The sequence below is a fragment of the Talpa europaea genome (assembly GCF_964194135.1).
Source record: "Talpa europaea genome assembly, chromosome: 2".
Taxonomy (NCBI): domain Eukaryota; kingdom Metazoa; phylum Chordata; class Mammalia; order Eulipotyphla; family Talpidae; genus Talpa; species Talpa europaea.
The window spans coordinates 86,334,658-86,359,436 of record NC_140068.1 but is presented as its reverse complement, the minus strand read 5'-3'; the positions used below and the strand labels follow the sequence as shown (position 1 = coordinate 86,359,436).

Genomic DNA, 24,779 nt, shown 5'->3' with positions numbered 1-24,779 from the left:
AGGCTCTGTGTTTAGTTGCATGTTTTTTTTTTTTTTTTTTCCTTCCTCGGCAAAACTCAAGCAGTACCTATTGGCAAAACTCAAGCAGTACCTATCTCCTCACCCCAGGCATCTTCAGAGCAATTTAAATTGAATGGAATAGTCAAGAATATGGGGTCCTGTTATTCCACTGAGATCGGAAGCTAGGTAGCCTCATCTGTGTGGTGAATTTTCCAGGGTTATCTTCCTTTTCTCCATTGAAGTCTGACCTTTTCCTGTGAAGCACACAGTGGAGACTGTTTTTCTTTCTTTAATAGAGCTCTGTTCTTGTTTTATTGTTTTAGCTAGTGTAACAGCAGAGTAAAACTTTGGTATTGCTAGTGTTTTAAGAAAATAAATCTGATAAGTGAAGGTAAGTTGATTTTTTTTTTTTTTCAATTTAAGAAACATCTAACCCAAACCTGCTTGGCAGCATAGCTCTCATACATGGCTAGACTGTTTCCAGTTGTTTCTGTTTTTAAGAAATTTCAAGATTGTAAACTTGCTTTTTACTTTAACATTCCCCTGGATTAGCAAAAACAAAAATGCCTTAGTGTTGGGTGGTGCACCAACTCCGAGTAGAATTGCTGGAAATGAAAGTGAACAGAGAGATTTCTCAGCTCAGAGAGTGAGTAGATAAGAGGACATCAGAAACAGAGAAAATATGGGAGAAACAAAATCGAAGTCAAAGGCACAGTTTCAATTAGATGTGTATGATACTGGAATTACATTCCCCTCTTTCCAAAAAAGAACATCCTTAGGTTTTCTCCTGTTCTGCCAAGTGCTCCCTCCCCGGCTTTCGATATGTTCTACAGGCCACACACACAGGAGCAGGCTGTCTGTCATAGAACCCAGATGCCCAGCTGTGGAAGATATTCTTTCAGCAGCATCCGTCTGTTTCTTGGCACGACTTTGAGGCAGTCTAAAGAAAACAGTTCTGGAGCAGCCTTTGGGCCTGCCTTGTGGTTAGTACTGTGCTGGCCTGTGTCTAGTGCCTGCTCTGACCCTGTGGGCCTGGGCGCCGCCTTCCTCACAGTTTCAGTCTCAGCCTCTCTCTCTCTCCTAAAGAATATTTGTGAGTTTGGTTACATTTAGTAAATTCCTGTGGACCTCCAGAGAAACTTTACTTTTTGGTGGTTGTTTCTCTACTGATTCAAAGGGAAGAGGGTAGGTATTGGAAGGCAGAGATCCCATGGGAGGAAAAGAGGATCTTTCTGCAAGGTGCCAAGTATGCTGGCAAAATAAAAAACAGTGTCCATGGGTTCATTTTCAAACTTGGTGATCTTTAACAGTCTGAAAGGGAGAACCAGTTCGTTTTGTAGCCAACTACTATAATAGAATTCAGATTCAGGGGCAGCCTGGCGTGGGTCAGCATTTTCTGTTCTTGAGGGAATAGTCTTAAGCTTAAAGGGTGGTCTTCCTTGAAAGCACTATTTAACATTGTAGTCTTTGGTTTAAACCTTTATTTTTACAGCATTTGTGTTGTTCAACTTTGCACAGAAGGCATTTTATTTTCCTATTCTCTTGATTATTTTAAGGTTAGCAGTTGAATGTTGCTAAAATTTACACAGGGTTACAAGGTTCCCTGTTGCCTACCCCAGCTCTACCCTCCTTATTTCTTCTACCTGCTAGTTGTGCCTGAAGGAATTCCCAGCGGTGCTGTTGACTTTGGGAAATGCAGAATTTCTGGTTCTTGGTGTGTGTATGTGTTTATCCTAATATATGACTGATAATTAGTCATTACTTACTTGAAAGTTCTGTTCATCTCTGCCCTGTTTCTTGACCCACTTGAAGAATGAACATGTGGTAGTCAGAGTGGGGGTGCTTTATGCATGGTGACAGGTGCTAATCTTCAAGGAAATTTACCTTGCATTCCACCCATTAAGAGTATGGTACATAAAAATGGCTTAATGTCTCTTTGAAGGTGTCAGTGGGCATGTGTGGACCACACAGAATGGGTTTCACTGAAAGTAATAGAGTGAAATTGTCTGCATAATTATTTTCGTTGGATTGAGAATCAGCAGCCCTCTTTGGGTTCAGGAAATAAACCTCTGTTAAAACCATATGGCACTGTTCTCAGAAGAGATGTTATTACAGGGCCACTTTGCTCTGAAATTTTGAGTCAGGAGTTCTTGCACAGAGTCACGTATGTGTGAGAATGAACGTCAAGTTTTCTTCCTCCAGCACAGTTCTAAACAATTGCCTTTTTCGTGAACGCCCCCACAATCAGCTGGGGTGAGGTCCTTGGGACGAGGGCAACTGAGCTGCAGCACCACAGTCCTGTCGGATTTACATGGGCCCAGTTGTTACTGGACACGTGGGTCAAAGGGTTCTGTGTAAGAAGCAAGAAAAAAAGGGCTCTTTCTAGTGAAACATATATATGATTTGCCAACACTGAAAACACACCTTACGGTCAGACTAATTGCATTCTGTCTGCCGAGACCCTTGATGTCGATTCAGGTGGCCCTACCCATATATTGACTGTAAAAATTTCCTCTGAAGTACTTGTCACGGTGCTAGTGTGCTCCACAGTTGGCTATGTCTCGTGGCTGGAGAACATTTGGGGAAGAACTAAGTTAGTAAATATATTCAATATTACCCATAATATTTTATGCTATGTATTTTGTATGTAACTACTTAAGTATATATTGTAATGACTCTGTATAGTTCGTCTTTTGCAGGGAAGTAGTTTTTCTGTTTTCTTTTTTGCTATACAAGGAATGCAAGCAAAAGTTGATAATTGTTCACGTCTATTAATGAACCTGGAATATTATCAGAATCTGTTTGGCTTAGCCTTACTCGTGGTAATGCTGGGAAGTTAAAGTGTCTCCGTGAATGTCAGGCTCTCTGTGAGGAACTGACATATATTAAAGACAGCTTTTCATTTCCTATTTTAGAGGAAGAAGGCTAAATACCTACGACTGAAAGGTTGAGAAGGTCTTACCGTTGCTTTCTATTTCTTAGGTGTTTTGTAGTAAGAGCTGTTTTTTTTTACTAGATAGCATGGTTGCTAGCACATAGTGACCCCAATTCCGGAGTCCTTCATTTATTTACTCACAAGTGCCTATTAGGTACTTACCACACATGCTTATAAAAAGGATGTGGGAGTTCAGAGATGGCTTCATCACATATATGGACCAGGGAAAACCCAATTTAGTAAGGGAAGAATGATACACATTAATGACTTTGATCGTGTGATAGAAAATGTGAAAGGGAGTAAGAACATGGCAGCTGAAGTGACATGGAAGTTCAGGAGCAGTTTTTTTTTTTTTTTAAAGATCCATGTATGCGTGCAAGAACTGGGGTGTAGGCCAGAGGTATGTGGGATGAGAGGATTCAACAGAGAGAGAGAGGGGAGCAGAACAGGCAGATCTACTGAAATACACTACTGAGGGGAGCAGCGGGTGAGACAGGAGAGGTCTGCTGTGCCAGGTGGGTTATCTCCCTACCTGGGGCTGGAGCTGATGCTGCAGTGGCTGGATATATCTTGATTGCGCTGAGACTTATCCCCTGTGCCACCCGGGAGAACCCCCAGGAGCAGTTTTACTTCTGCTTGTGGAATGAAGGAAAGGTTTTATTGAAATGCAGGCATTTGAGCTGAATCTTTGAATAGCAGTAATTAAACCTATTGGCAGACATTATTGACTTTTAAATTATAAGTGCATAGCTGGTGATTTTCAGAAGACCATTACCAAATCTCTTCCCAAACTCCTCCGTGGTGACCCTGGATCCCTTTGCAGGTGATTGACAGATATTACTGAGTGGCTCAGAGCCTTGCCTTACTTGTTTTCTTTGGCCTCAACTGTCTTGTGCTCTTTTCTCTATTATTTTGGAGCCTACTCCATATTCAGGGCTACATTCAAGTGCTGATATTTTACATTCTGTCATACTACATTAGCTGATACTTTAACAATTCTGTCATTTTTTTGTTTTGTAATTGTCAGCCTTCTCTGCTACAGCATGATGGCATTTTGAACATCGCAGTTGTTTAACTGGACAAAATAGATCAGGCCATTGAATTCACTTTAAAATGTATATTTGCACATTGAAGTTGTTTCCAGATTAGTATTAAGGAATAAAAATTGATACTGTGAACTGGTATGAAAAACCAGTATAGAGCCTAATTTTGAATTAATAGAAAATAAACACACTACAAAGTCAATAGAGGTGATAATTGTGTTTTTTTAAGCAAGAATCTAAATTGCTATAGAATTTAATGACTTCTGGAGTCCAGTTTTCATATTGTGAAAAGGAAGACATCTAAAAACATTTAGACCAACTTGGTGGCTCAGACTTTCTTTTCAAAGTTCTTTTATATGTTTTATAAGTCAAGTTGCAATGCTGTAAGTGTTATCACCTGTGCTATTTACATTGGATCCCTGCCAGATCTTCATCCATAGAGACAGATTCTTCTCTTCTGTCCCCATATACCTTTTTCAGGGCTTGTTACTTTCAGATAAATAAGAGGAGTGAGAACACAGACAAGGAGAGTAGAGAAGAGGGATTGAGTTGATTTTATTTTGTTTCTGCATCTCTCTTAAGCTTACTGGAATGCAAATTGTACGGTAAGAAGTGTTCAAATTCCCTGCTCTCTGGGATTCAGGAAGGAACTTCTCTCAGAATATATGCTGGGGAAGATGGTTAATTTTAGAGATTTTTGCTTTCGCTTCATGTTTTCTTTTGCTCTCCCTCAACTTAGATGCTGACTCTGATCTTGGCATCCCCAGGGTAATATTTAGACGAGAACAAATTTTGCAGACACTGTGACCTGGGCAAGAGACAGGTACAGGGCCAAAGGCCATGCAGTGGGAGGGCTTTTGGGCTAAGCACTTCCTCACATTCTTAAAATAACATGATCAGAACTGAACTCAGAAGACATTGTGCTTTTTTATAATCACCATCAGTGGAATTCTTATTAGAAAGAGGCCCAGGAAGCAACTACACCTATGACTCTGGAGATGTATTTTTGATAGTTACAGGAACTTGAAGCCATAGGTAGTGATGAGGCCACCTGGGGATGGCACAGAATGAGTGGAAGGGAATTATCCATTTTATAATTGTGGCCAAATTAACTTTGTGTCCTTGACTCCAGAATAGAAGGAGAAGCTGCTTTCTGGCCTAGCTCCTTTGGGCCCATGGAATAGCATCAGAGCAACATCAGGGCTGCCCCAGTGTTCGCTCCTTGGCTCCATGTCTTATGTCCTGCAGGAGGAATGCTTTCGGAGGTTCCTTTTTAGATGCATTCTTCTACTCATATTTTATACCCTTTGCCTGCATGACCATGTCACTTACACCAATAGCTGCAAGCTCCTGTGACTAGTGAAAATGCATCTCCATTCTCTTCTGAATTTGAGACTCAGATTTCTAGTTTGCTTTCTGGGCATCGCCAGATGGATTTTCCCTACTGGTACTTCAAAGTGATCAGTCCCATACAGCATCACCACCTCCACTCAACCAATATGGATTCCGTTCAGTTTTATTTGTTTACCCACTTAACCAAACCATAAGCCTGAGACATCTTCTCTGCCTGACTTACATCTAATTATTGTCTATTTCTGTCCTAGTTCTCAAATGCATTCCCTCAGACCCATTAGCACTGTTCTAGCTCAATTCACACTCTCAATGTTTACTTCCTGGGCTATAATATAAAAATAATTGCCTCACTGTTTTCATGCCTCTAATGGCACTTCCTCTAGATCTGTTTTCCCCTGTAAGTAAATGGATGCTCCTAAACTATAAATCAGCTCACAGCATTCCCTTACTTAAAATATCTCAGTGGTTATGGGATGCAGTTTAGACTTTGTGGCATAGTGGACAAGGCTCTTTACGATCTCTGTCACCTCACACCCACACCTGTGGCTGAGTTCCAGCCATGCCAAATTGCTTCACTCTATACCTTTTTCTTTTTCTTGTTTTAATATCTCTGTTGGTACCTGCTATTCCTTCTGCTTAAAATGCCCTTCCCCCTCCCATATTTGCTTGACTGAATTTTACTTATCCTTTAAGTTTCCATAAAAGCCATCTCTTCTAAGAGTCGTTCTTGGAAGCTCTTGGAAGTGAAACATTTATTGTTTGGTTTCTCTTTGGTTGTTTGTTTAGATGTCAATTATGCTGTTTATCACATTGCTATAAATACTTGTTTATAGTATGCCTCCCCCAGCTTAACATACTTCATGGTCCATAATAAGTGCTTAGGAAATTTTAATTGACAAATGAATATCATATTTGCATAGTGGTTTTCACATCTATTACATTTCATCTTGATGACATATCTGTGATGCAGATACTTTGATCCTCATTCAACAAATGAGGAAGTTGAGTCATAAAAGTTGAGTCATAGAGATAATAGATTATTTGCCTTCAGCTCCACAGCCAAGTTAATAGTGAAGCTGGGAATAGAATTCCAGGTTTTCCATTCCTTGAAGAGTTAGGCTGAGATATAGAAACAGGATTCTTCTTTGCAGTCATACAGTGGCTTGGTCTCTAAACTATTCCATTAAGTTCACTAACTGTGTGTGTGTGTGTGTGTGTGTGTGTGTGTGTAGTGATAAATGGGATATCCATAGCTTTACTGAGTCTTAGAATTAGAAGTTAGATAGTCTTGGGCTTCCCTGGTGATGCAGGGGTTAAAGACAATGCTGTCAAGCTATTGCCAGCCACTGCAGCACGAGTTCGATCTCCAGCGTGGGCAGGGAGCAACCCACATGGCACAGCAGACCTCTCCTGTCTCACCCGCTGTTCTCAGCAGTGTATTTCAGTAGATCTGCCTGTTCTGCTCCCCACTCTCTCTGGTGAATCCTCTCATCCCCAGCACCTCTGGGTTATACCCCAGTTCTTATATGCATAAATAAATAAATCTTTAAAATCTTTAAAAAAAAGAAGTTAGAAAGTCTGTTATTCTACAGAGGAGAAAATTCTGTACCTGAGCAGTTCACAACTTGCCATTAGTGTCAGAACCGACGGCTACTTCTAGTCATGTGCTGTCTTTTTCACTACGTGGTGGTCATCGGTTCTACTTGACAGAGTTTTATTATTGAATCTCAGAGCCTGTCTTTGGAACAGAACAAATACAATTTCTGTGAACATTCTCAGAAGCAGTTTTATGAAAGAGATAGGATCCAGAAAAGGAAGAATCAAACGATGACATTCCTTTGTTAGCCATCACACTTTTCCAGATCACAGAGCTTCTTTTCCAGTGAGCTTCCTAGATTCTTGAACATGTTAGGCTGGTGGATATGAACTCTGTATTTCATGGGAAGGTGTGTTTGGTGGTCAAAAGGGTTTTGGGGGTAATCCCTCTCATGCTGGGCTCGACAAGACAGCATCCCAATTATCTGGCTAGAGAGGGAACTCTCATGGGAGTGCTGCTATTCCTTTGACTGGACTCTCCCTATTCTCCCTCATGTATCTCTATTCCTATGGTTATTAGTATATGGTCATAGACATATATTATGGAAAATCCCAGTAACTATATATTTCACATGGTCAAAAGTAAAAGTTTCACTGCCATTATGGATTAAATAATTCAGCATGAAGACAGAAATTCAAAGTACTTAACACTACATTTGCTTTTGAAAACAGAGGTTTGATTTTTAATCACCTGGTGTCTCATTTGTGTTTTTTAATTGAGGTAAGGGTGATGATGATCTCTGGATAATCAACACCAACCTGCTTCCTTTGGTTTGAAAGGAATGCAGTTTTCTAATCTGCTGTGCCTTGGAAAAAAAAGGATAAAACTTGGTATCCTCTAACTCCATTTAACACTACGTTAGAATCTCTTTTATATAACAATAACTTGATCCTACTCAAAATACTTGGCACCTTTAGTGACAGAGTGGAATGTAAGAACACTTTAGCAGATCTGAATGTGAGTGAACTCCAGTAGTCTTGGAATGAAGAGGTAGCGTTTTCAGTTCCTTATTCAGAGTTCACAGAAGATAAGAATACTGGGATTAACACAATAGACTCCCTTCATTACACATGGCTGAATAAAGCAATTATCTGTCTATCAAGACTATAGTAAATTGTGCAACCGAATTAAGGAAGAACAGATGGATAGGTGGCTAAATGCTGTTGCACGGGAAAAGGGGGTTGATACAGGAGGGAATTCTTTGCTTTTAACTTGTAAACTGTTTTATTTTGGAGTTTATATTATGTTACCCTTACAGCTAAAAGAGAATTTTTTTTCCTTGCATATTGTTGAAGGCATTTTTCAGTTCCTGATCCATCTGAGTTTTATTAGGGGGGGTTATTTCAAAGACATCTCCTGTTTAATCATGTTTAAACAATCTGTTTAAGACCTGTTGTATAGATGTAAACACAATAGTCCTTTAATGTAGTAAAACAGACTTCTGACAGACAGAGCACATAACAGACATCCATCCATTATTACTTAAGCTGCTGTTCCTTCCCTGCCTGACCTGAGAGGGTAACCACAGAACTCAGCTGACATTTGCTGCTGAGGAGACACTGACATGCGCCGTGGTAATGTCTAGCAAGCAGAGAATTGCAGAGCGGCAGACAATTGGAGAGGCCTTAGACTAGATTAAAACTAAGTACTTAAATCTATTTTAATGGTTGTGTTTACATCTCCTTCTTCTTCATTCCTTTAAAAAAGTAATCAGGTTTCGCAAGCGTTAAGAAAACCACCTCTTCTTGCCAGCTGGACTAAATCCAGTTTAAGCAAGACATCTCCCCCTCCCTCCTTTTTTCTGTCTTTTTCTTTTTTCTTTCTCTATGATCTTCACTGCCATTCAGCACAGCAAGACCAGGCTGCGGGAGCTGGCTGACTTTTTCCTTGGTTATTACTTTTTAACGTTTTCTTCCTGTTCCCAAAATGGGAAAGTTGGAAAACGATGTTCTGCTGCTATAGCAGCAAATGTCAAGAGAGGAGCCCCTGGCACTTTTTAATTACTTCTATGGAGTGTTTCTTCTTTGCTTAAAACACACAGGCAGTCACAGAGCACATGCACAAAACCGTCATAATGAAAGAGAAACAGAAGATGCCGTGTTAAGGAGATTCAGCCGGGATCCAGGAGTTGCGTGACAGTCTGTAGGCTGGTTGTCACTGGACCCTTTGAAGAATAATGCTGTCCATGTTTGGCTGGATTATTGGCAAATAAACAGTGATGCTTTTTGTTCAACTATGGGAACTACCATTTATATTACTTGAAATGTTAACACTGAAAAAAAAATCTTTACATCTCAGTGGGGTGGGTTATTAAGTGTTAATAACACAAAGAACTGGGTGGGTGTGAACATATTATGGTAAAAAGAAGCAAAGGACGTGTTTGCAGAACTAAAACACTTGGGGTTTTCTAAGTTTTAGGAGTAAAATATGGACAGAAAGAGATCTTTTGTTAATTTCACTGCAACTGAGGACAGTTGCAGATTCAGATGACCCAGTGTGGGTGTGGATGTTGGGTTGTAATTAGTGGCACAAGATGTGTTGTGATAAAATGGGGTTGGAAAGACCATGTATAATGTAATAAAATCTCTGAATTATGCTTCTCTGCTTTTTCTTATTCTGTTCTTACTAGGTCTCTTTTCTTCAACTTTTCTTTTTCTTTTTTCCTTGTCTGGCAGCCTGATATATAAAAAAGAGGACTGAGGCAGGGCAAGGGGTTGCTTTCCTTTGCCACTGCCTGCCTGTGTCTGACTTCACGCAAGTCACAGTGTTTTTCTGGGCATCAGTTCCTTTTCTAAAATAAAAAACCCCGTCTAGTGAAACCCATATTCCCTTCTGCTCTGAAAAATTCTAATTCATATAGTTTTACTTTGAATGGAAGAAGAAAAAAACAGCTACCTTGGCAATAATAGACAAGTCAAAGATAGCAGAAATGGAACTAGAAAGAAAGTCCTAGAGAATTTGGTGAAGAATCCCAGGGTGCAGGAGAAGGGCTGCAGCTAAGCCAGGAGGCTTCCTGTTAGCTCTCTTTTCCCTGCCTGCAAAAAGTATTCCATCTTCTCTTGTATGTTTCCATTGTGTTTTCATCTGGTCTTTAACTTTTTCTAATTTTTTTTTCCCTCTTACCTCCCATGAATTTCTTTTACTTGAGATGTGTCAAGTGTTTTTAGTTTATTATTCTAAAAATTAAAAGGGATTCTACTGTGACCATATATGTTTATTAGAATTTATTCTTTTAGGTATGACTCATGGCCTTGTCCTTTCTTCGGGATACTTTATTCTTTGATAGTTATGCTTTGCCACTGCTTACAATCTAAAAATTTTAAAAGAATTTGCATTTATATACATGTAAATTAATATTTCATAAGTTGCTCTTTTGTCTGTTTATTGAAAGATCTGGAATTCTTTAAGCTTTAGAAGTTTAAATTTTGAAAGAGGCTCTTCTTCAATTATCTTTTTCATGTTTCTAATTGCATCTAAAAATGACTACATATGCGTTTGGGAGGGTGAACTTTTTAGTTGCTGATCTAAACTGGCGCCTTTTATTATTAAAAGAAAGCAAATTTAGCTTAATTTTTTTCCTATAAACTGGAGTTCCTAGAATATTTCTATGGAGTCTATGGCTTAACTATGTAATTATGTCTCTTGAGTAGATTATGTTTTTCTTCCCATAATTATGTTTTTACCCGAGAGACTGGAAGACTTCAGACTACTCTTGGGTGAAATTGTTCTTCCTCCCTTCTTCCTTGATAGACTCTGAATTATACGTGCCTGACTCTGTTCAAGGGCTGAAAGGGAGCTCTTGAAGATATGTGGTAGTGATTATGCATGCTCTTTTCTTTTAGAAATTGGTTTATGTGTTAAGAAGGGCCCTTAGAGAAAAGCTCTGTTAGTTCATTTTTGAAATGCCATCAGAGAAGAATCTCCTGGAAGGAGATTTGTTTATGATCTGTGGTCCTCTGCCTGAAACCACACACTAGCATTGCTTTGGGGCTGTCTCCTCTCACCGGCTGTCCTGTGTGAGCTCTGGGGCCCCATGCACACGTCACAGTGTGTGGCTGTTAGTTTCCAGTGGCTCAGCAGGGCTAGAGCCCTTAAACATGAAGACAGTTTCTTGTCCATTTCATTATTCTAGTCCAGAAATAGTTTTTGACCTGAACCAGACAGTGTACTCTTAGGAAAAAAGATGACTCAGCAGCCTTTCCCAGCAAAGATTATAGACTCATCAGTTTTACTGTGGGAAATGTTCCCTAATAACCAGCTTCCCTGCCTCCCCCCACCCCCCGCCCCACACACGTTCTCTGTCCTTTACTGCACAAAAGGAGTGATAATTCTAAATTTATCCATGTTTTTATCTGTTAATTCAGCAGGCATTTGTTGTGTGCCTACGCTGTACCTGGGCTCTAAGGGCTGGTCGTAAAGCATGATATCCACTTTCATAGTCAAATTCAGGAGAATTAAAATAGAGTTTGAAAATCGGTATAAGTATTTTATATCAACTGTAGTAAGTTAATGCTCACTGAATTCTTATATGCTTAAGTGTATCCACATGTAGTAGACACAAAACAGGTGGGGCTGCTTTCAACTTGATGAGATAGAAACCAGGGCCCTAGAGACAGAAAAGACCAGAACAATTGGATGACCAGGTTGAGACTGGGAAAGGACTTGGCTAAATGGAGGTGATGGGGAGAGGGTGTTCTGAGAACAGGAGACAGCTCAGGCAAAGACAGAGCCTCTTGGAAGAGTCCAGCCCAGGCTGGGAGCAGTACAGCTGAAACCATCAGAGATGAGTGACAAGTATGACGGCAAATCCCATGTCCTTGTTGGCTGAATTCAGGGGACCTTATTTGATAGGTTTTGATCAGGTAAGTAACATGATTGTTAGGATTCAGGGGCTGAAAGGAATTCAGAAATTTGGGAACTAACCCTTCATTTTGGTAGGTCATGATAACGCCATTAAAATCCCTTTTTTTGTCATACAACTCGTTGGTGCCCCTTTAAATATACCAGACTGCTACTCTGGTATGTTAGCCACAGAGAAGTTAGCACTTGTTCTCATGGGAATGGAAAGCAGAGCCCCATCCCTGCAGAAACTATAGGAGTGACTTAATTGGATGAGAGGGTCCAGACAAGGCAGATGGCAAAGATGTTACACCTAAGCTGGATTTTGAGCCTGGAAGACTAAGAAAATAGTGATATTAATGGAAACAAGGAAATTTGAGGAAAAAACTGATTGGAACTGTTTATGGTGGTGATGGTGGGGAATGTGTCAGGGAGAAGCAAAGGGCTTAAGTAAATATTACAGGCATTACAAGAGCACAGGTCTTTGATTGTTAGACTTTCATATCCACCAATGAAATATAGTCTTCTGAATGTAAACAGAGAAATTTCACTTTTTCAACAGCATTTGCACTTTTACACTTCTGAAGGAATGCAGAAAATTGGGGTTTTTAATCTAGAGCCGTCATCATTTTAAAGTATTTGGATCAGAATTTCACTTGAGTCTGTGTAATCTTCCCTGGTACAGTGCTTTTACTTGAAACCATCTAAACTGAATTCTTTTAAGATATCCTAAGGCTCATCCTTAGTAGGAGAATCCCAAGTAATTTCATCTGGAGTTGAATTATGACTTTGAAATTAGTTAACCTGTTCTATAACCCTCTGTTCCCTGCAAGCACTCTGTAATGTACCCCTTTCAGGGTGTCACGATTAGGACTGAAGGCATCATTTTTTCCTTCAGAACTGTGGAATAGCAGTTCTGTTGGTGTGTAATCCATTTACTCTGAAAAAATGGCAGTTCTGATACAGGTCCTCTCCTTTCTTCCTTCCACCACCGAGCACCACAGCCTTCTTAAATGGTTGTCTTGTGTGACTTGGCCCTAAAATATGGACCAGATCTCATTCTATCCACATTTTGGGACAGCACAGTTAGCTGACTTCCTGGCCACTCCTTCCTTCCCAGGAAGTCTGAATGTGCGGCCGAGGAGACTCATGGGCCACCAGAGTGTCATTTTATTGGTCAGAAGATGAAAAGAGATGTCTCAAAAGGGAGGATTTCCATATGTATTGTATGGTTTAAAGGAATTAATGGGTACTTATAAAACTAGAGGTATGAAATGACTTGAAGAACACAGTACCTCTCTTTAGGTTAATATCACATATGTGTAACACCATCTTATCTCACAAGATATTATCATGTTTCTGTTATTTGTCCTCTGACTGACTGTCCTCCTTATTTCTGTGATTATCAAAATTCTACGTAACCTCTAAGGTTGTAATGGTCTCATCAGTGAGGGTTTCCTCTTTCATTTTAGTCAAAATAAATTGTTTTCCTCTTTTTCCTATGGCACGTAATTACTTTTAAGGTTGTTTTTATTATGACAACATTTCAAACATTCATCAAAAGTTATATTTAACAAATTCCTATATACCTGTCACATTTTGGGGGTACTAATGTTTTGCCATATTTGCTTCATTGGCATTTTGTATAATTTTTTAAAGCAGATTGTCATGGTGATTAACCCTTAAATACATTATTTGCCACTTCTTAAAAGTAAGGACATATTTTGACATAATCACAAAAAGTTCCACTTCCTTAATACTTTTGAAATAGTCTGTATTCATATTTCCTCAGTTGAACCCCAAATCTTAGCATTTTAATGATGATCCTCATCTTAGTCTTTTTCATTTGTGTTTAATTGCTCCCCTCCCTTCCCGACTAGACTGTGAACTGCTTGAAGGCAAAGGCATCTTACTACTTTTGTTTCCTTATTGACGCTCTGTTGCAGATCTGCCTTTTTATTTAAAAGTTGTATCTTCATGCTACCTGGGATACAAGTAGCTGCCTAATAAAAAAAAAAATGATGTTTAAAATTGACTCAAAACACTACTGCAAGAAGATGAATTGCCAGACACCGTGTCTTAGTGATGGGCAGAACCACCCCACTCTATCCCCCACTGTTTCCCACGAGGGTGGGCAGCTGTGAGCAGCGGCTCTCGGCAGAGGGTGCACTTGCAGGGGCTTGTGGGGTTCTGTAGGAGAAGTGCCCTAACGAAGTGCATCACGTGAAATACAGCGCAGAATGTGAGGTTCTGGCTGCAGCCCATGAAGTTTTCCAGAGTTGTTAAGTAGCTCTCAGTCAACTTTTATGAAAATAGGCAAAATGGGTCACATTACTGAGGCAAGATTATTTTTGTAGTTTACATACCAGTGTCAGAGTCTTCAAAAACTAGTTTCAGATGCATGATTTTTTTTTTTTAGCAGAAGTACTAAATGGCAGCATTACTTTCACTGTGGTGAGCTGTTCGTGGACTAAACAAACTGGGTGGGGGAGAATGGGACAGTTAGCTACGCCAGTGCTGAGGGAGTGTACCGCTCCTCATGCGTCTTTGAGTGAAGGATGTGTGAATGCTGTGACCTTTTGCTCATACTTTGTGCTGCTGAATTTATTGCCGCAGAAGTCAAACTCAACCAGACACTCAGATTTTTGAAATACACCTGTCCTGAAAATTACTTTTTTTTCCCCATTTAGAATTCACTTTTGGTGACGGTTTTCCCTGAATGACTGATATTGCACTGTTATAATCTAAAATGATTCAGTTGGCAGTTGGACCTGAGTTCTAGTTCTGCCACTATCTGGAACTTTGGGCAGAGACTTCCTCTCTCAGAGATGCAGGATCCTCCAACAGAAACACATTGCTCTAAAATTTAGAATCTAAATGATTTCTATCATCCTTTTCAGTTCTCTGGCTCTAGTCACTTGCAACAATACTTGTAACAAGAATTATAATGAAAGCAGATGGTTTTAGGTTTTTTTTTTTTCCCCAGAGAGAAAAAAAAAAAAGCTTTCACTGAAATGTATGTCCTTCAGGGAAATTTGTTAGGAAGTCCCAATAAAGGCTTGTCTGAAAGAAAGGCTTTGCCCACAGGATTCACTAGATTGTCAAATAAGACGAGACTAGTGTTTCTTGCAAAGATCATGTTGCTCTAGGATATCCTTTGCTAGAAAATTTTCTCTCCACCAAGGCATTTATCTAAAAGAGGAAAACATTCACTCATTTGTTGCATAAATATTGATTGAGGGGGCCTCCCTGGTGGCGCAGGTGGTTGAGCACAGTGCTGTGAGGCTATTCATGGCCTCTGCAGTGCCAGTTTGATCCCTGCCAGCCTCAGAGCAACCCACATGGCGCAGCAGACCTCTCCTGTCGTGCCCACTGCTCCCCTCAGCAGTGTATTTCGTCAGTCTGCCTGTTCTGTTCCCCGCTCTGTCTCTGGTGAATCTTCTCACCTTCCCACACATATGGCCTGTACCTCCATTCTTGTATAAATAAAATAAATCTTTAAAAAAAATTGATTGATCATCTACTGTATGGCAGGCACTGAACTAGGTTGTGAGAATACAGTGTAAATAAGACAGCACGTATTCTCATGGAGCTTAGGTCTAGCAGGGGAGACAGACACACATAATTACAGATTGTGGTGACAGCCATAAAGGAAATAAATGGAGCGAGTGCTCTGCTCTCAGTATAAGGCAGGCAAAACCTTTCCTAGGAAGTGGTGTTCACTCTTAGACCCAAGGGGTGGGAAGGAGCAGATTATACAAAGAATGGGGGGTGGGGGGGAGCTTTCATATATAGGAAGAGGTCCTGTGATGGGAAAATAAAGAGACAATGACAGATGACCAGAGAGAGGATGGGGCCAGCCTAGGTTTGTGCTGGTGGAAATGAGAAAACTGAATAAACTTGGATATCCATTCAAGATGGAACTGATAAGACATGGCAATAGATTGAATATAGGGAATATGGGATAAGGAGAATTAAAGAAAATATCTAGGTATTTGGCTTAAGCAGCTAGGGGACTGTTGCCATTTCCTAAGATGGAGGAAGAGATAGTTTATTTTTTTTAAAGCATAATAATTCTATCTTGAACATACTATATATATGAAAACTTTGAGACATCTTGGGAGATTTCAAGTAGGCTGTGAAACATGGAACTCGGGAAGGAGGTCAGGGCTTACCCCAGAAGTGAGGAAGTCACTGGTGTGAAGGGGTGGCACTGAGTACATGGGACTGTGAGATCATCTTGGGGAGTGCTTCTCAACTTCGGCTGCACGTAGGGTCATGGGGTGAGCTTTGAAAAAATAAGTCTCCCCAGGATCCACTTCCAGAGAATCTGATAAAATTGAGCTTATGTGGGGACTGGACATTCATATTTTTCAAAGCTCCCTGGAGGACTTTCCTATCCCTCTAGGGTGGAAGAGCCATTGCTCAGGGCAAAAAGCACTACTAGAGAAGGGGTCCCGGGACTCAGCTTTGATAAAGTCTTGAATAGAACACAAGAATCTTCCATTCTTTTTTCTTTTCTAAGTCGTATTTTACCACTGAAGTAGTTTTTATATGTTATATGGTTTATAACATTATATAGGTTTCAGGTGTAGGTCTGATAAAATCAACATCTGTATGTACTATATTATATTTACCACAGAAGTCTAGTTTCCACCTATCACCATATAGTTGAAGAAGCTTCCATCCCTTATACTTTCCTCCTGCTTGGAGGTCTGCTGATTGACCCTTTAGGGGAGGTTTTGCTCTCCCTGCACCATAGCAGAGTTCCCTGTCCTTGATTTAAGTCAGTGTTCCCTCTGTGTTTGATGTTCTCGATTTCTGAAGGGATTGCTTGGGTGCTGAGCATTTAAGTACGTTTTCCTGCCTATCATTCAAGTGTTACCCTGATGTGGTTTAGTGGTAGCAAGTATTTGTCATGGTTGAAAGATGAAGAACCTGTTCAGCTTTTGTTCGTCATTGTACTGTAAGAATTTTGTTGTGGTTGTCGTGGCGGTGATGAAGGGGCAGACATCGACAAGGAAAAATGCGGATGTTTTTTGTATATACACGCCCACAGTTAGCGAGTTCCCTGAATTACGCTAGGGTATTTGGAGATACTGGGCAGCTTGTTTTTTGAAGATATTTCCCCAAAGGTCATTGAGTCTCTTGAAATTTCATCTGCTCTTAAGTTTTACACACTTATCAGAGTGCTACTCGAAGCCCTTTACTTTGGCCTACAGCCTTCTAGTACTCTTCTGAAGCACTGGGCTAAGGGAAAATAGTGTTCTCACACGACTACATACTGAGCTCACATCTCATACAGTCTCTGTGAAAACCTAATGAAAACGCCGGAGAAGCAGAGGCAAAGCTTATTAGATGTTCTTGTGACCCATGACCCACATAAAGTCCTAGTGTGTAAAGGAACCATGCAAGATCATGCAGTCCTTCTCTTAGCCCTCAGGGAATATGCCATTCCAAAAATATGGTCTATTAAAAAAATAACTTCCAAGGACAATTCCATAAGCTTTCTTGTTAACATTTACAGCTGAATCAACGCTATACTAATATTTTTTTTTTTTTGGGGGGGATGTGGAACGGAATTCATGGATCTAACTGTGACAAGTACTCCATGATTCCCTAATTAATGAAACTGGTTAGACTCAGCAAGATGTATTGATGGAAGTTTGTTTAGGGTAATGGGTGAGCTATTAGCTTTGTAATTGAATCCTGGCTGCTGCTTCTGCTTGCATTGAGAACTGGCAGTAGCACCTTAGGAAGCCCGTTTCTTAGGTGTCTCACTCTTTGGATCTGATGTTTTTAGTCCTCCATAGCATCTGGGAAAGTAAGGGAAGAGAAAGCTAGAATGCTGACATTGAGGTGCAGCGTGATGAGTGGGAAGTTTCGTCAGCTGGGCTAACAACCTAGTCCAGGGGAAGCTAGTCAGTGGCTGAGGACCACGGGCTGGTTGTTTCACCTCCAACAGGCCTTGCTCACTTCATCTGTGAACACCTTCCTTGCTGAGGTTAGGAGCTGTTTTGTGTACCCTCTAAAGGTCCTTTAGAGTACTGAAATCTATTTGTAATGTGAATAAAGTCGTAAGTGGTTGGGAAAACAACCATCAACAAACAGTGAGTTTCCTTAGCTTTTCCTGATCATTTTTCTCCTAGTGTTAGTCCCTCTGTTAGAGCAGATGCCCAAAAAAACTTGCACTGGCAGGAAATAGGGTGGTGGGTGCATTTCAGTTAATGGGCCTAGTTGAAACATGCTTGGCTTTGGAGACAGCTACACTCATATTACCAAGCCTTGGCTTCCTGTCTGTTTTCTTTGGGCTGGGTAGGCAATGAAAAAGGAGACAGGAAAATACATTTTGGGGCAAATAAAATAAGGAATTTGTCTTATGAAGACGACTTATAGTTGGGGAATTCTAATGTTCAGCTTAACCCTATCCTGGCCCATTCCTCTTGTCCTGCACCATGGGGAAGATGAGGTGTTCTTGCTATTGATAGAATGTACTTCCCCATTCTGGAAGGCTTTTTGGTGATTCTCCTTCAAGGTTTTTTTTTTTTTTCTTTCATGAATAATAATCCTAATTTCCTGAATTTTTTTTTAAAGAGCACATTCTTATTCCAATCATCTTAATGCCTCTTCTTTGACTCACTTCAGTTATTTAACATCTTGAGAAAATGTTGAGACAGAGTCCTAGGGCCTCAGTGTTACAGAACAAAGAAGAAGCAAACAATCTATTTCTGTTTTCACGTTAGCTATCCCTTTATTTATTTTGTGGATTTACACATAGCCAGCATTACACAGAGACTGAGATGTTTCCCTGTTATTCTTGCATCGGAATAACACTGTGCTCTTTACTAAGAATGATTTGATTATTTGAAAAATGTCTTTAGTATCTTGGTCATATTTTAATTTGCATATTTCTTTAATATCTAGAATTTCCTTAGATTTTACACTTGAACAGAAAAGAGACAAAGCTTTTTTGTTTTGTTTTAAATAATGGATTCTCACATTCACCTGGTAACCCAAAGGGTATTTTCCAATTTCTCTTACAAAATCACAGTGCTAAATTTAAAATAAGAAAGTATTCTCTCCGATAGTCTATTGTATGCTTTCAGTCTTTGGCATATCACAGAATATTAAGATTCTTTGCCTGTATTTCCATCCCCCCCCCCCCCCCGCTTGATTCTAGGTTTAAGTTTTATTTTTCAGAGAAGAGTTTCTGTAAAGTATAGTTGTAACATAAAAAAAGACAAAATTCCCTGTGGTCATCCTGGAAATTTCCCTTTTAACAAATATGTTTGTCTCTGTTTCTGCCTCAACTTTGGGACAGACGCACTTTCACGGGAGGTTTTCTCCTTCTTGAAAGACGCAAACACATCCCAGGATACATTCCTCTTTCCCATCCTCACCGAGGGGGCTAGACAAAGCTCCTAGAGGTTTCCTCTTGAGCACTAGCTTCTGGCCTCTCTGTTAGAGTTTAACTCTGCATCAGCCTTGGGGGTCCCTCAACTCCTCACTTATAGAACAGAACTAAGAATGCACGCCACCAGATGATTGTAAAGCAATATGAAGTGGAAGGCACTATCTAGACACATCATTATAAATATCAGTATTGATAATTCCTTGGCATAAATCCCCAGTATGTATGTTCACATATCTATTTAGCATGGTCAATTGTTCAGCTAATTAATATGCTTTTATTTTATGATTTGCTGTTTCCAGGGCACAGACAGAAGCTTGATGACTCTAAACCTAGTTTGTTCTCTGACCGCCTCAGTGATTTAGGGCGCATTCCTCATCCCAGTATGAGAGTAGGTGTCCCGCCTCAGAACCCACGGCCCTCCCTGAACTCTGCACCAAGTCCTTTTAATCCACAAGGACAGAGTCAGATTACAGGTAAGACAGACTCATAGGTTTCACTTGCATAGATTCTGGCAAGCTGGGGGTGAGGGGCTACCAGATGAGATGTGTTCACTTCAAAACTCCTGGACCTGTGAAATGGCTTATTATTAAAGACTCAAGACTTGAAGATACCGACCTTCATTTTTATAAAAGACAAGTTCCATATTCATTAATTTCGGGATAAAATTTGGGGGACGTTCCTATTCATGCTGTACTCTGCAGTGCTGTCAATGTGCACACTGGTGGAAGCGTAGTAGCTCTGCTCCCTGGGAGAATGTTTGCTTTAAGTTTCTATATTTTATCCAGGTGGTGCAGAGGATAACATCACACCCTCTCTATTAGAAAATTAGTGTTACCCTTTCAGATTGGGGCTTAAATTTCTTACATGTATAACTATTTCATTAAGTTTGCTTGAAAATTGCCCAGGGCTATCAGGAAGCCTTGGTTGGTGGTTGTAAGGCCAGGTCAATGGGCAGCTCATGGGGCGCACAGAATTCACTTCTGATTCACATTTAGCTCAGTGCCTCACGTGACATTTCTCTTTCTGCATTCTCCTAAGCTGCTTACCTTTACCTCTCTTAAAATTTAACATCAGCATTGCATTACACACTAATCACTTACGCTTGGTGCATTAAGACTCTCAACTCTTTTCTTCCTGTCCCACTTGTGCAAAAACAGATCTCACTTTAGGAATAGTCTGATTGTTTTAGGTCACGGTAACAAGAAAGTGTGTTAATCATCATAGTTCTTTAATATGCAAGTATTGAGAGCTGAAAGGAACTCTCTAGGTTATCCAATTGTTATTGTTGGCAGAGGTGGACTAGAATACAGAAAATAGCTCAAAACAAAATCTAAAACCATCAACCTGAATCTTTTCTAATGGTTAGGTTTTTGTCTATAGTGGTTAGGTTTTGAGTGTCCTTAATGGTTTGTAAACACAACTGTTTATAAACTGAATGACCTCCTGCTCCTCTCCTGCCCAAATTGATAATACTCTTTCTGGATATTAAAGTAGATTTTTGTGGGTTTATGTTTATTAAAAGTCTGAATATATGCCTGAATATGTATCTTTAAAAGTAATACAGAAGTATAAAAATAAAATATCTAAACACCAAAGAGAACCAGCTATAAGTATCAGGGAAGAACCTTAGAGCTCTGTGAGGAACAGCCAAGTGTTAGCCTAAATAAATCTCTAAGTGTTGATGTGAAGGAATCAAAAGATTAGTGTGTTCACTAGACATAGTCCTTGATAGAATCGCAAGGGTGAAATTCACACTAACTTATAATACGAAGGTTGTAGCTATAGGTGCCACTGCATTTAAAGTAGCAGAATTTAGATCATTGGATGAGGTCCATAATAGGTTTCCTTTGGTCTTTATAGTAATCTTTATCCTTTCTCTCCCTCTCTCTGTGTGTAGAACATTAGCATATATAATATAAAAGTGTTTATATATTATTTGTAAGGGACTTATGATGGCTAATAAAAAAATACATATAGTAAAAACATGTTCTATGATTTGGCAACTCCTGGGTTCTTTAAATGTTTGATTTTTATATTCCACTCCTTAAATGCTTGCTAATTATATTTTGTTAGTGACTAATGCTTTTAAGATGGCCTTTGGAACCTGTGGTTGTTAGATTTACTTAAAAAGATGCTTTTCTCAAGTCTTTGTTCTTAAATCTAAAGATGACATCATAAAATTGAACCAGAGGACATTTTCCCATCTGAAGGTACCTTAGATATTAATCCAAACGTGGGTAAAAGTTGTGAAGAGGATCTACATTTTGGCAGCACCCCCAACCCCAGATGTGCATATAGAGAGTGAGGTTTTGAGGAAGTGTGGGGGACACTGATGTCAGAAGAGCAGATCAGGAGTCTGGCCCCCGACACAGACTTAGCTCCCTTCACCCCCTCCCTGTTTGGAGGTTCAGCTTTACTGCAAGTCAGCAGTAGAGCAGAACTAGGGCTTTTGACTGTTATGTCAGGCAGTATGTTTTTTCTTATACAATATTAGTGATGCCCTTTCGTCATGATCATTTAAAAATAACATTTAAATGTTGACTGAATATAGTTCTAAAAGTGAAAATATAAAATGTTTTTTCTAAGTATTGATAAGTTTCTGGAAATTTCATTTAAGTATATTAGCTCTCCATTTGGAATTATAGCACTAGTAGGATAGATTTATGTCAGTCTTTTCATTTCATTTTATTTTATTTTTTGCATAGAAGAACTGGGGTATAGGTCAGAGGTGCGAGGGGTGAGAGGAGTCACCAGAGGCAGAGTGGGGAGCAGAACAGGCAGAACTACTGAAATACACTGCTGAAGGGAGCAGTGGGCGAGATAGGAGAGGTCTGCTGTGCCATGTGGGTATCTCCCTGGCCAGGAATGGAACTCAGGCCGTAGCAGTGATAGTGCTGAGACTTAACCCCTAGGCCACCAAGGAGGCCCCAGTCTTTTCACTTTAAAAAGATCCACAAATTATTAGACCCAATAACTTTTCTCAGACTTTCCAAACTGTCCAATATATTCTCTCTCTCTCTCCTCTCTTTCTCCTGTCTCTCTCTCTCTCTCTCTCTCTCTCTCTCTCTCTCTCTCTCTCTCACTCTCTCTTTCTCTCTCTCTCTCTCACACACACACACAAACACAGATATACACACCACCTCTGCCCACTCCTGGCCACATGTCCATTCTCTAATTTCTCCCATGTTGTTACTATAATACAACAATATTGTAATATAAGTATTAGCCCATAAGCAAGGTCATGGAAAAAGCGAGAATACCCATGGTGGCAGCAGCTTCAAAGTGAATTGATTTAATTTCTTTCTTTTGGGGGTTAATTTCTTACTACAGTGTGATTTAGAGCTTCCACATGTAGATTATTGGGTCTCAGGTCATATGAGGGAGAGAAGAAATGTTCTGGCCTTGAGTGAAGATTTAATCGAAGCAATAGTTGTCCTTCCCAACCTGGCATCGCCCCATCCCTGGCCCCAGACTACAGTGTTATTGTTCCTGGGTATACGCTCTTCTCTCTATTTCCCTTTACTCAGGCTGTTCTATTAGTGGTCATCTCTGCTGACAGGATCCACCCCTCCTCCCAGGCCACCCTGCTCTCTTCTTCATGAAGCTGAAGGAACCTTCATCTCAAGGCTGCCCATCTACTCTCTCTTAGCTTTAGTTGAGATTGCCTTATTTGCTAGCTCCTGTGTATTTGCTTTTTTTCCTACCCTGATAAATTGTAAATTCTTGGAGGGATTTTTTTTTATAGGGATTTATCTTCTTTTGTACGTAGCACAGTGGTAGCATTTCATTAATATTGAATGAATGAATATTTAGATGAGAAGCAATTTGTGCAAAAAAGGTCAGAATATCTCTCCATGATAGTAGTAGCTGTTTTTTCTTTATTTTTAAAAAATTTTTATGATGACTTTTTTTTTTAAGATTCTATTTATTTATACAAGCACTGGAGTAAAGGCCAGAGGCACGGGAGGGTGAGAGGATTCACCAGATTCAGAGTGGGTAGCAGAACAGGCAGACGTACTGAAATACACAGCTGAGGGGAGCAGCGAGCGAGACAGGAGAGGTCTGCTGCACCATGTGGGTATCTCCCTGGCAGGCCGGGAATCAAGCCCGCACTGCAGAGGCTGTGGACAGCTTCACAGTGCTGTGCTCAACCCGCTGTGCCACCCTGGAGGCCCTGTTTTTCCTTTTTTCCCCTAATTCCCAGGGTGCCGTTGTTCTCTGGTGAGAAACATTAATGCCAGAAATCACATTACAATATAACACTTTTATCATTAACCATTTAGTGCTTGTCTAGCTTAAAATCTACATAACTGCATGACTAAATTTAAATTCTACTGATAAGCCTTACCTAACTCTAATGGATTTTGTATGTCCTTTGCAACTTGCCACATTTATGACACAGTTCCTGTAATCCTTTGGATCAAGATATTTTTAACTGAACAGGCCCAGCTACCTCTCGTGGGCTTGGCTCTCTTGCTATCTCAAGATCTTACCCCAAATGGTAGATAATGATCATGGTCTATAGTCACTACTATTTCTCACTTGCCAGCATGAAAGACAAGTCAGATTCTCAGAAAAGCGAAGTGAAATTAGTAATTCTCAATAGAGGAAGTCCTAAGCATTTAGTGTTGCATGTGAGCGTCTGCTAGTGTGTCTCACAATTCCCATGGTAGAGCCATCTGATGGACTGACTATTGAGCACTGGTCTGAAAGTCTCTGTTGCAGTATTTAATGACTGTCGTTCTGCCTCAGTAGCCAGGGCCTCCCCACGGCTTCCTGAGGAAGTTGCTTCCTCTGTACCTTTTTTTTTTTTTTTTTATCTTTCAGACATCTGGTGCTTGTCTCTGGGTGCCAAGAAACACCTAGTCCTTGACAAACACCTAGTCTCTTGATTCAGAACGTGGAGTAGAATAGGGATACCATGTTGGGAGACACCGGTCAATATAATCACTGTTTTAAACTTAATATTCTCTGGGTAGGTGAACTGTACCTTAAAAAATACTGACTCAGTCCTTGGGTTTGGTGGATTAGGACATTCCTCTGAACTTTAGGTGGAAGTTATTCATTCAAAAATATTTATTGTGGCACCATTAGCCAGGTACTAATGTAAATCAACAAGATAGACATGTTTCCTGCTCATAAGGAGCTTACATTTTAGTGATGGATATAGTCCATAAATAGGCAAATAGCCACACATGCTAGATTATTTCAAATAGTAAGAAGTGCATTGAGAAAATGAAATAAGGTAATGTGACAGCAATCTAGGGAGTGATCACTTTGGTTGGAGAGTCAGGAAAAGGCTTTCTGAAGATCTTTGAAGATAGGTGAAGAACAGCATTTCAGAAGGTGGAAAACTCATACACACTATCAGGAAGCTGCGAATGTGACGTACTCAGTGCTCTGGTCGTGTAGTGCAGGAAGGGGAATGAGAAAGGATGCAGGCTGGGGCTAGATTATGGAGAGTCTTGAAGACCCTGAGGTGCTTGGGTTTTGTTCTGACTGCAGTGGGGTGCCACTGAAGGATGTTTAGCAAGAGGATGACATTATGCGGTTCCCATATTTTTTGATAACTCACTTTAGATACTGTGTGAAGAATAG

General features: G+C 40.1%; 1 protein-coding gene across 4 annotated transcripts in view; it reads left to right on the top strand.

The window, feature by feature from the left end:
* The window catches only part of RUNX2 (RUNX family transcription factor 2), a gene marked incomplete at both ends in the record, with an annotated part of 210,434 nt that overhangs the window by 138,488 nt on the left and 47,167 nt on the right, over positions 1–24,779 (top strand). For 2 of the 4 annotated variants that reach the window (XM_084227833.1, XM_084227834.1), the window contains one exon: positions 19,481–19,654. The exons of the other annotated variants lie outside the window; for them this stretch is intronic. In XM_084227833.1, the coding sequence (XP_084083959.1) occupies positions 19,481–19,654 (174 nt within the window). The remainder of the gene's footprint in view (positions 1–19,480; positions 19,655–24,779) is intronic. 4 annotated transcript variants of the gene reach the window in all.